General features: G+C 36.2%; 1 protein-coding gene across 1 annotated transcript in view; it reads left to right on the top strand.

Annotated features, from left to right (window-relative positions):
- Pclo (piccolo presynaptic cytomatrix protein) overlaps positions 1-12,426 on the top strand; it is a 425,322-nt gene that overhangs the window by 293,874 nt on the left and 119,022 nt on the right. The window contains exon 9 of the mRNA XM_045160196.1: positions 1,921-2,011. Coding sequence (XP_045016131.1) covers positions 1,921-2,011 — 91 coding nt within the window. The remainder of the gene's footprint in view (positions 1-1,920; positions 2,012-12,426) is intronic.

Raw genomic sequence — 12,426 nt, 5'->3', positions numbered from 1 at the left:
ATGTTTTTTATTAAGTACTCTCATAATCCTGGTTGTAGTCTGCCTCAAAAACTACAGGAGGGGGCTGGAGAGATGGCTTAGCGTTAAGCGCTTGCCTGTGAAGCCTAAGGACCCCGGTTCGAGGCTCGGTTCCCCAGGTCCCACGTTAGCCAGATGCACAAGGGGGCGCACGCGTCTGGAGTTCATTTGCAGAGGCTGGAAGCCCTGGCGCGCCCATTCTCTCTCTCTCCCTCTATCTGTCTTTCTCTCTGTGCCTGTCACTCTCAAATAAATAAATAAAAAATTTAAAAAAATCTTCACAAAACATTTTGTCTCTATATTCCATTTTAGAATAATAGCTTCACATAATTCTTAAAGGTATTATGTGGAGATATAGGTTATCAGTAGTTTCCAGAAAAGCATAACAACCTATGTTTGATAGCCAGTACCCATGAAAAGCATGCTGTGCATGGCAGCACATGTTTATAGACCCAGAACTGGTGAGATAGAGAAAGGAAGATATCTGAGTTCACTGGCTAGCCAGTCCAGCCTAATTGGTGAGCTCCAGGCCAATGAGAGACCATGTATCAAAGAAAGATGGAAGGCTGGAGAGATGGCCTAGAGGTTAAGGTGATTGCCTGAAAAGCCTAAGAACTCATGCTGGAATCTCCAGGTCCCACATAGCCAGAGGCAGTGATGCAAGCATGCAATGTTGCACATATGCCACAAGGGGATTCATGCCTCTGGCATTTGGTCACTATGGCTGAAAGGCCCTGGAGTGCCCCTTCTCTCTCTCTCTCTTTCTCTTGTACCTTTTCTCTTTCTGTCTCACTCCAAAAAGAATAAATAAAAAAGAGGTGAATGGAGTTCTGAGGTTGTCCTCTGGCCTTCACAGTCAGGTGCACACAGCTGCCTAAACAAAACAAGGGTTTTCTAAAATGGATTATATGAAACATCCAGATTTATTAAACTCTCTTTACTTGCAATTTAAATTGAATATTTTCCTATGGCAACAGTTACAAAATTTCTTCTTAATTACATCCTGTTAGTATGGATATGAGTACATACTTACTACTTACCATCATTCCCAAATCTCTGTTGAAGTCAAAACTCCATAAAATAATAATGCAAAGGTTTGCATCCACTAGTGCATTTTTGTTTTGTAAATGTTAGTTCCTCAAGTGGAAGTAGAGACAGGCCTACAGTGCTGTTACATTTATATCTCCATGATGAATATTGACTTCACAGGCTCCCAACGTTAGCATTAGTGATACTCCTACTCTAAGGATTTCCTGTGGCAGGTGAGAAACATCTTCATCAATACCACAACCTTTGAGTTCAAAGAAGGATCAGAAAGTATGTGAATGAGAAAAGGTTTTATTAATGTAAGCTGAATTAGTCTGTACATGAATCTAAGATGTGCTCAGAAGGACAATTTCACACCAGAACTCAGACAAATTAAACACTATAGACCTAATTACAATGAAAAAGATGTGGAGTGGAGGGTCTTCTCTGGGTTTTCCCCAGTAGCACCACTTAGCTATGGTAAATTAAAAATGTCTTTCCATTTCTAGGCTGTTCAAGCAAATCAGAAGTTGGCATTTTTTCCACAGACATTATTCACATCCTCAATGAGTAACTACTAGTGTAATGGGAAACATCTTTAAAAACCTGTTACATGCGCTCATTAGCTACCCCCCCCACCCAGATAACAAACCACTTTGCAAGAATAGTTGGTTAAATAAATATAAAGACCATCAGGAACTCAGGAAATAATCATTCTGTGGTGTGAGTATAAATTCTTAAGTTGACATCATTCTAGAATCTTGTTATAGTTTCATTGATTTCATCACTGTGCTTGTAAATGAGCAATGGTCATTTTTCAAGTTGTATTTCAAGTGTAACTAACAATGGTTTTCACCTTATCCCATAATGTATTAGATTATACAGATGAATGGGAAGACGATACACTACATCTTTCCTCATGCAAGGATAAAAATACCCAGAGACTCCAAGGATCACACGGTTTCAGGTATAGCTAACCAATCTGGTATTTTTCATGTTAATGTCAGATTGACATATGTGTTTTGATTTAAGTTTGAATTATTTGTTAATTTCAGGAAAAAATATATATATATATTGATTTTTACAGGCAGGGTCTCACTCTCGCTCAGGCTGACCTGGAATTCATTGTGTATTCTCAGGATGGCCTCAAAATCACAGCGATCCTCCTACCTCTGCCTCCAGAGTGCTGAGATTAAAGATGTGTACCACCATGCCTGGCCAGAAAAAATATTTTTAGTATATAAAAATTGTGTTTTAGAACACATCCAAAAATAATTAAGCTATCTATTTGAACAAAAAACTCATACCTGCCATGATCCTTCATAAGAGGAGGCATTATGGGCTGGGGAGATGGCTTAGTGGTTCAGGCACTGCCTACAAAGCCAAAAGACCAAGGTTCAATTCCTCAGTACCCACATAAGCCAGATACATGTGGTGGTGCCTGTGTCTGGAATTTGTTTGCAGTGTCTGGAGACCCTGGTACACCCATTCTATCACTTCCTGTGTCTGTCTATCTCTCTCTCTCATAAATAAATAAATAAATACATAAAATCTTTAAAAAGAAGAGGAGGCATTACATGGTACACTTTAAGATCAGTGTTTTCAATGAAGTGTGAACAATACTGCTGTGCTCCATCACTACTGATCTTGTAAGAAATAGAGTCAATCACAGGATTACAGTGCTCAGTGCCCCTTAAGTGACAATGTCACCAGCTTAGGAATGTTAAGATATTCTTACAGAAAATATAGATCATGAGTTCTTCTAAGGAATAAATTCTGCTCTACTTATTCAAAGGGAACACTGTCAGTTATGTGGAGGATGGGGCTTATTCGTGTCTTTTTGTAAATCTAGATGTTTTTGAACATTTATTTTGAAAGATTTTAGGACTTTTAGAAAATGTTGCAGATAGCTGATTTGACCACTCGTCCACATACCCAAATGTTGACATTTGTCTACACTGTAAAGATCATTTCAAAGAACTTGACATGCATGTGATATAATTATATGATATTGCAGTTCTAAGGTTTATCCAGTTTTCAGTTTATTTTATTTCCTGCTTTAGGATCCAAGCCTGAATCTCACATCACATTTGATCGCCCTAGTTACTACAGCTACTCAAAGCCGACAGATCCTTTCCCTTTGCCTTTCATGAGCTTGAAACTTTTGAAAACACTGTGGAATTTTTGTATGGCAAATTAATGTTCCTGTATTTCAATCAATAAGATGAAATACCCTTTTTTTCTCAAAATTGATGAAATCGCAAAGACTGGGGACTTTATGTGTTCTCTGTCAGTACTGTACATCCTTGGTGTTTTATGGACATTGTATGTGAACAAAAATATTCATAAATATGTGAAGACATTCCTTTGTGGATGGTGCTGTACAGGCAGCACATCTAACATAGTGTATGTGCTAGGTTTGTTTTATTTCTTGGTTTACTAGATGGTTTGTAGATACTGTTTTAGCAAAGAACACAGTGTGAAATTTCATCAACTGTTGTTGATAGTTCATATTTTAAGTCATGGGTATGTAAGTGTGGTACAGACTTTGCTTTGAGCATGTTTACTATTTTCAAAGAGAATGAGTCAATTAGGAATCTAATGCTATTTTCCTTTTTTAAAAATATTTATTTATTTATTTATTTGAGAGCAACAGACAGAAAGAGGCAAGTAGAAAGAGAGAGAGAGAGAGAGAGAGAGAGAGAGAGAGAGAGGATGGGTGTGCCAGGACCTCCAGCCACTGCAAATGAACTCCAGATGTGTCCGTCCCCTTGTGCATCTGGCTTAAGTGGGTCCTGGGGAATAGAGCTTCTAACCAGCGTCCTTAGACTTCACAGGCAAGCACTTAACTGCTAAGCCAGGTCTCTAGCCCTATTTTCCTTTTAAGATAGAGCAAGATTTCCTCTGCCAAAGAAAGATAATTCAAATTTTCACAGTATATTTTTGTTTATTGTATTTTCAATACTGATGAAATAAATTCTAGGGGCTCTTATTATGTAAGCTATCACTTGCTGAAAATTATTTCAGTTCCCAACTGGTCCCTCTTATACATTGTTGTCTTTTTTGTTCCTGTATGTGGATGTGACACATTGATTTTATTTAGGATTAAATGCATGGTCATAGGTGGTGATTTATTTACTGGAATACCATAGCTCCATACCACTACAGAAAAATTTCTCCCACACTCCCCAGCCACCATTAACTGCCAATAACTCCCAAAAGAGGAATGGGGAACACTTGCCCTCCTCCATCAACTACTATAGAATGTGAAAAGACCCAGTCTTGGGTGGATCACATGCAGAATGCAATAGTCACTGTGAGCTCATGAGTTCAATACCCATGCTTGCTAGATGACACCATTTTGCTTTCCTCCCCATCCTCTGGCTCTTACATTCCTTTTTCTTCCTTTTCTTTAGTTTTCCATTAGCCTTGGTAGGGGAAAGAGGAATGATAAAGATATCTAAATTAGCAATGAGCAATCCAGAGTAAATTATTTTTAGCACTTTGATGAATTTTTAATCTCATAAGTAGTCCCCACCATCTTCACAGAGAAGTTCCTTAAACCAAAGGTAAGAATAGTACTAGTCTATAGACAAAAGCACACATATTTAAAGGGCAATTTTATGGGCACACAACCCATTTAAACAAACAACAGTAGTAGTTTCCCTCTTACGCTTTTGATTAGGTTTTCCATAGGAGGCTTGAATTCCTTCCTATGAATCCGTACTCAAATCCAACCAGAAAGGAATTAGTTGCTCCTATTACAGCCAAGGCACTATTGTGCCAAGAAGGACATTCTTCTTAGTTGATTAGTTGTATAGTTTGTAAAGTCCACTACTGGGTAAGGTTGTTGATGACTCATCTTTCCCAGCAACCTGGATATCACCTTCTAGCACTATGATAGCTAGTCAGCAGGACAGAAGTTCCCAGCTTTTTACTCCAGAGACCAAGATAAGAGGATTTCTGTGAGTTTGAGGTCATGCTGCCTCAACCCCTCTGTTGTAGTTTTCAGTTTTAGTTTTAGTTGCTGGCACAAAATACCCAAAGTAAAGCAACTGATGGGAGGAAATTTGTTTATTTTGGATTTAGTCTTAGGAAAGATGGCAGAGCAGAGGCTGGACATCACTTCCTCGCCAACATAGGTATACAACGACAGCAGGGAAGTTAGCCTAACTTTAGCAAGGGGAAGCTGGCTGAAACATTTCTAAGCCCACCTCCAACAACACATCTCCTTCAGGTAAGGCTCCACCTACCAAACGGCCATCATCTAGCCATCACAAATTAAGAACATATGAGTTTATGGGGCAGGTGAGGCAAGGACTCCTAATTCAAACTACCACATTTTTAAAAAAAATACAAAATATTGAGCCAGTTGTGGTAGTGCACACCTTTAATGTTGGGAGAGAATGCCTTTGGGCATAATGTTTCACCCGGTGGCTCTTAGAATTTTTCTGCCTCCCTTTTCTGTAAAATTCCCTAAACCATGTTGGGTGAGTTTCAAGTCTACTTCAGTGATAAGCTTTTAGGAGCCTCTGGATTTCTGCTTTGTTAAGTGGTGAGTATCCTCATGGTCTGTCTCCTTCACCCTGGTGCTGATTGTCAGGGTCACCATGGAAGCAACACTCTTGCTCCTCACCCCAGTTCCTCTGTGGTTTCAGCTGTGGCTTGGCTGAAGTGTGAGGGGTAGTTTATTGCCTTGGATCTCAGTACCTTTAGAAAAAGAACATATTTTCCAATGAGTCAACATAGTTTAAATAGGATCAGCATTGTTAATTTAGGGAGAAATTGATGTATGTAACCCCTCTTTTAGCCAAAGATTAGTGAGAGTTTGACACTGAAGAACATAATCTTTGTTTCCATAGGATTCTCATCTGATTCTCAACTCAAGATATGGGTTCCCTTACACTGAGAATATCTCTTAGCCAATCAGAAATTGTTGGTTACTTACCAAGGCTATGTGCCACCATTGCACTGGCGTGTACATCCTGTCAGGACTTTTGCTTCAGACTGTTGTTGGCCGCATTCCCCCAGCACATATCATTTTATATTATATTTTAAACTACTGTCATGTAAAACCATATACATTTTAATTTTCCAAAAGGGTTTGTCAAATTATTTAACATTGGAATTTTGATAAAATTTTGGGTGAGCATCTTGATATTGCATTGAAAGCAAAGGTCACTTTATTTTTTTATTATTTTTTTGGTATTAGAGATTATATTACCACATTTTAAAATAGGAAAGTATATGGACACACTTTGGTTTCAAATTATGTAAGCATGACTTAAAACTAAAAACAATTTGAGAAAACGGAAATATGAATACCTTTTGTACTGTTGGAAACTTCAATCTTTTTGGTATATATATATTTTTTTTACATATGTAGCTTTATAAAGGTTGGGCAGTTCAAGCAGATAAATCATTTCTGGTAATATTTTTTCCCATAGTTTGGTGTTTCAATGTCAGATTATTAACATGTTAATATTTTAAACTAATAAAGTATTTTTATGGTTTTTCAATGTAGAGTTTTGCTCTAGCGCAGGCTGACCTGGAATTCCCTATGTAGTCTCAGGGTGGCTTCAAACTCATGGCAGTCCTCCTACCTCTGCCTCCTGAGTGCTGAGATTAAAGGCATGTGCCACCATGTCCAGCTAATGAAATAATTTAATAACACTTTAGTTGTTATTATAAAGCAAAACTAGTCTATTGCTCCTACTTTAAAGACACTCAGTCTTTCAATTCATGAATAGGTAGTATCTTTTCATTTACTTGGATCTCTTTTAATTTCTTTATATAAATTTTATTTTCACATACAAGACTAGAATTTCCCATTTTCTAGTGTCTTTTCTTTGTTCTAGTGTGAAGTTTGCTTAATTTAATTTATGAAATATCTAATATAGAATTATGATATAGAATATATAAATTATTTTTAGCTACTATTTAGCTCAGTCTCACAGATGATGTTCTAAGTACTTAGACTTTCTATGTAATTCTTTTGATTTTCTACATACAAGATTATGCTATCTACCAATAAGGAACTCACCACTTCTACTCAAACTTCATTTTTTTTTCTGATTGTACTAGCTGGCCTATCAACTTCCAAGTAATTCTCCTGTCTTCACCTCCCTGCTCACCATAGACACTTACAGATTACAGATGCCCTCCACAGTGCCTGCCTTTTATGTGAGTTCTGGGATCTGAACTCAGGTAATCAATCACACTTATACAGCAAACATTTTATCTACTGAGCCATCTCTTCAGCCCTAATTATACAGTCTTTTATACTAAGCTTCTAAATTTGTGATCACAATACTGATTTTGTATTCTTAGAGAAGCAATCTGTAGGCCTACTAAACCCCTCTCTAACCAAGCCAGGATTACTCATCAAACAACATAGTATCAGGTCTAAGGAACAAAATCAAACTCACCCAATCATCTGAGAAATCTCAGAAGTCTGAAGAAAACAGTTACATCATTGTACAAGCATTTCTAAAAATAATTTCATTGAGTTTTTGAGGAAGACTGTTATTCTCAGAATTCTAAAGAAAGCTAATGACTAGCAGTGACAATAGCACAGGGACTCTTAACTTGCCCTGATACAGATTTTCTTTCTCTCCTCAACTTCTTTGTTTTAAAATGTTTTATTTTTATCTATTTATATGATAGAGAGAGAAAGAGGCAGATAGAGAAAGAGGGAATGGGCATGTCAGGGCCTCTAGCTGCTGCAACGGAACTCCAGACACATGCACCAACCCTGTACATCTGGCTTACATGGATCCTGGGGAGTTGAACCTGGGTCCTTTGGCTTAGTAGGTGAGTGCCTTAACTGATAAGCCATCTCTCCAGCCCCTCAACTTCTTTAATATGCAAAAATGTTTTCAGTTGAAATTATTCAAGTGATGGGAAAAAGCATTTATTTTGTAAAAACATAAAAAACTGGCAGTAACTAGTTATATTTCCCATTTCTTTTATAGATGAGTAGAAATTTCAAAGGATCTAAATGTTGAAAGTGTGGAGTAAATTGGGGTGCAAGAAGGGGAAAAAACACATAAACAGCAACCTGTCAAGTCCTTATCCTCAGCCTGGCAAACATATGAATCTGTTAATGGGTATTACTATATTTGTCAACATCCAATTTATTCATCATGCATGTATGTGTCCTTTCCTAGTTACCCAAATATATAACATTGTGATCAGCATATTAGTTGTCTATTATCACCAACAAAATTATCAAATTCTACCTTAATAAGAATATAAAACCTAAAAATGCTAAAAATTAACTGCTTCCCATGTCCACCAGATATAATTTTAATGCTACAGGATTACAGAAAAGTAACAAGTAAAGGACTGTCCCAAAACAAACACATAGATATGTAAAAACAGGAATCAATTTTAAATGAGTCAAGTATAATAGCCAAGCTCTACTTCAAAGAAATTGGAAACATCTGAAGAGATTAAACCAATGCCCAGAAGCAATGATAACATGGAGCTCTCTATTAAATACTAAAATATGTGCTATGATATTAGGTTATGGCTTTTATGTGAAGTCATAGATATGTATATAAATTTTTGTTGTATGTATCTTAATTCACCTAATTTGCTACTCCATTTTCTTTTGAAGATTTCTGTTTCTTTTCCCCCTTATCTCAGGCACTCAGAATCAGGCCATGCATCTAGCTCTCAGCTTGTCATTACTAAATGTTTCAAAGCACATAACAGCTTGAACTTTCTCTTCTGTATGGACAGGTGTAAATGCATACCTGCATATACTTATATGATAGAGCATAATTCCTTATAAAATATGGCAGTGGTGTAAAGTAAGTATAAAATTGAAAAGAAAGCCATTGTAATGTGATGATTCATAAATTGTTCCTTTTCTCCCTGACATTATATATGTATATTACATATATATATATATATATATATATATATATATATATATATATATATATATATATATAAAGTTGAAAATACATTGTAATGCAGCCAATAGGCTCTAATAAAGGCATATTGTTGGTATTTCAAGTTCTTCATATACAAAACTCTAATGGCTGTTTTTATGATATTTTATAGGTGTTTGTTCAATCATTTCTCAAATGGCATTTTTTTGCTGTCTAACCCTCATCATTACTATATATAATTCCACAATGAAAACATGCTGCAATGATGTTGATTATTTCCTTAGCATCTGTTCTCAGAAGTATCATTACAAGGTACAAGGACAAAGACAGTTTGAAAATTCTTAAATATCCTATAAATTTCCCTATCAGACAATTCTGTCAGACTTAGTTCCAAAACTATAAGTTTATTTTTCATTCACTATAGTAATTTCAAATGATACATATATATATATATATATATATATATATATATATATATATATATCCCAGCTATTTTATATATATACACATACATATATATATAAATGATATATATATATGTATATATATAAATAAATGATATATATATGTGTGTGTGTATATATATATATATATATATATATATTTTTTTTTTTTTTTTTTTTTTGAGGTAGGGTCTCACTCTAGCCCGAGCTGACCTGGAATTCACTATGGAGTCTCAGGGTGGCATCGAACTCACTGTGACTCTCCTACCTCTGCCTCCTCAGTGCTGGGATTAAAGGCATGCGCCGCCATGCCTGGCTTTCAAATGATATATTTTTGAGAAAAAAAATATTTTAACTTAGTTCAGAGGCCAATTTCTATATCATGTTGCTATTGTGTTATGTCTTTGATTAATCAATATATTTTGTCCTATATTGATAATTTTCCTTTGTTTTGATGAATAAGGAATTCCTGGCATCCTAGGATTGTGATGAGTGTTGGGCACATTACCCCTACCCTGGAGTGATAAGATCTGTTGCACTTAATTAATAGCATCTACCCACAGTTGGCAGGATCTGGAACCACGTGTAATGCATGGCCATGTGTACTTTGTAGCTGAGGTTCTAGAGTGAGAACTTTTTTCAAAAGAAACTTTGAGGATTCCCTGGTTCCTGAAAGATGATGTGAGTGGTTTGGTTATATAATTCTTCAGAGTACCAGGATTCTGAAAGCCCTGCTCAGAGGGAAACAGGACCTTCTTTAGAGGTCTGCTTTAGGATGAGGACACCTGTTTGCTTTGGCGCCTCATCCATCAAAGCAGGGGTGGGAGGAGGATTTGTATCTTCACCTGTCTGATGTTACTTCAAAATAAAGCAAAAATACTGAGTCTTAATTTTAGGTCCTGGGGTTAGCCCTGATTATTTCCACTCAGTGACTTGTTTGCTTAATGAAATATAATAGATTATATTTATTTTGTTTTGCCATGCTAGTTAAGCTATAAAAGGTATTAGAAGTAATAAGAATTAGGATCAGATAGACATATAAAAATATGGATTAAATTTAATTGGCAACATTAGGCTTATTTGCATCATCAAAATACAATTTTTAATAAGGTCTCCTAAAAAAGTATGTTTTGCTTCATTTCATAGTTTTCTGAAGAATACTTGATCATAATGAAAAAGATATTGTAATTTAAAGAGACACAGAGAGATACCACATTTTTTCTTACTTACAGGTCCTGAAATTCTTTTTTTTAATTGTTGGTTTTTTTTCTTTTTAATTTTTATTAGCATTTTCCATGATTATGAAAAAATCCCATAGTAATTCCCTCCCCACCCACACTTTCCCCTTTGAAATTCCATTCTCCATCATATTTCCTCCCGATCACAATCATTGTACTTACATATATACAATGTCAACTTATTAAGTACCCTCCTCCCTTCCTTTCTCTACCCTTTATCTCTCCTTTTTAACTTACTGGCCTCTGCTACTAAGTATTTTCATTCTCACACAGAAGCCCAATCATCTGTAGCTAGGATCCACATATGAGAGAGAACATGTGGTGCTTGGCTTTCTGGGCCTAGGTTACCTCACTTAGTATAATCCTTTCCAGGTCCATCCATTTTTCTGCAAATTTCATAACTTCATTTTTCATTACCGCTGAGCAGAACTCCATTGTATAAATGTGCCACATCTTTTTTATCCACTTATCAGTTGAGGGACATCTAGGCTGGTTCCATTTACAGGTATTATAAATTGAGCAGCAATAAACATGATTGAGCACATACTTCTAAGGAAATGAAATGAGTCCTTTGGATATATGCCTAGGAGTGCTATAGCTGGGTCATATGGTAGATCAATCTTTAGCTGTTTTAGGAACGTCCACAATGATTTCCAGAATGGCTGGACCAGATTGCATTCCGACCAGCAGTGCAGAAGGGTTCCTTTTTTTCACCATCCCCACCAACATTTATGATCATTTGTTTTCATGATGGTGGCCAATCTGACAGGAGTGAGCTGGTATCTCAAAGTAGTTTTAATCTGCATTTCCCTGATGGCTAGTGACATTTTTTTAGATGCTTATATGCCATTCGTATTTCTTCCTTTGAGAACTCTCTATTTAGCTCCATAGCCCATTTTTTGATTGGCTTGTTTGATTCCTTATTATTTAACTTTTTGAGTTCTTTGTATATCCTAGATATTAATCCTCTATCAGATATATAGCTGGCGAAGATTTTTTCCCATTCAGTTGGTTGCCCCTTTGCTATTTTCACTGTGTCCTTTGTAGAGCAAAATCTTTGTAATTTCATGAGGTCCCAGTGATTAATTTGTGGTTTCATTGCCTGAGCAATTGGGGTTGTATTCAGAAAGTCTTTGCCAAGACCAATATGTTGAAGGGTTTCCCCTACTTTTTCCTCTAGCAGTTTCAGAGTTTCAGGTCTGATGTTAAGGTCTTTAATCCTTTTGGTCTTAATTCTTGTGCATGGCAAGAGAGAAGAATCTATTTTCATCCTTCTGCAGATATATATCCAGTTTTCAAAACACCATTTGCTGAAGAGGCTGTCTCTTCTCCAATGAGTATTTTTGGCATTTTTATCGAATATCCGGTGGCTATAGGCACATGGGCTTACATCTGGGTCCTCTATTCTGTTCCACTGATCTACATGTCTGTTTTTGTGCCAGTACCATGCTGTTTTTGTTACTATGGCTCTGTAGTATAGGTTAAAATAACATATGGTGATACCACCAGCCTTATTTTTTTTTTCTCACTATTATTTTAGATATTCGAGATTGTTTGTGATTCCAAATGAATTTTTGGATTGTTTTTTCTATTTCCATGATGAAAGCCTTTGGAATTTTTATAGGGATTGCATTAAATGTGTAGATTGCTTTAGGTAAGATTGCCATTTTCACAATATTGATTCTTCCAATCCAGGAACAAGGGATGTTTCTCCACTTTCTAGTGTCTTCTGCAATTTCTCGCTTGAGTGTTTTAAAGTTCTCATTGTATAGATTCTTTACTTCCTTGGTTAAGTTTATT

The sequence above is a fragment of the Jaculus jaculus genome, chromosome 10 (genome assembly GCF_020740685.1).
Source record: "Jaculus jaculus isolate mJacJac1 chromosome 10, mJacJac1.mat.Y.cur, whole genome shotgun sequence".
Classification (NCBI taxonomy): domain Eukaryota; kingdom Metazoa; phylum Chordata; class Mammalia; order Rodentia; family Dipodidae; genus Jaculus; species Jaculus jaculus.
The sequence above is the reverse complement of the archived record's forward strand: the minus strand, read 5'-3'. Positions and strand labels throughout refer to the sequence as shown.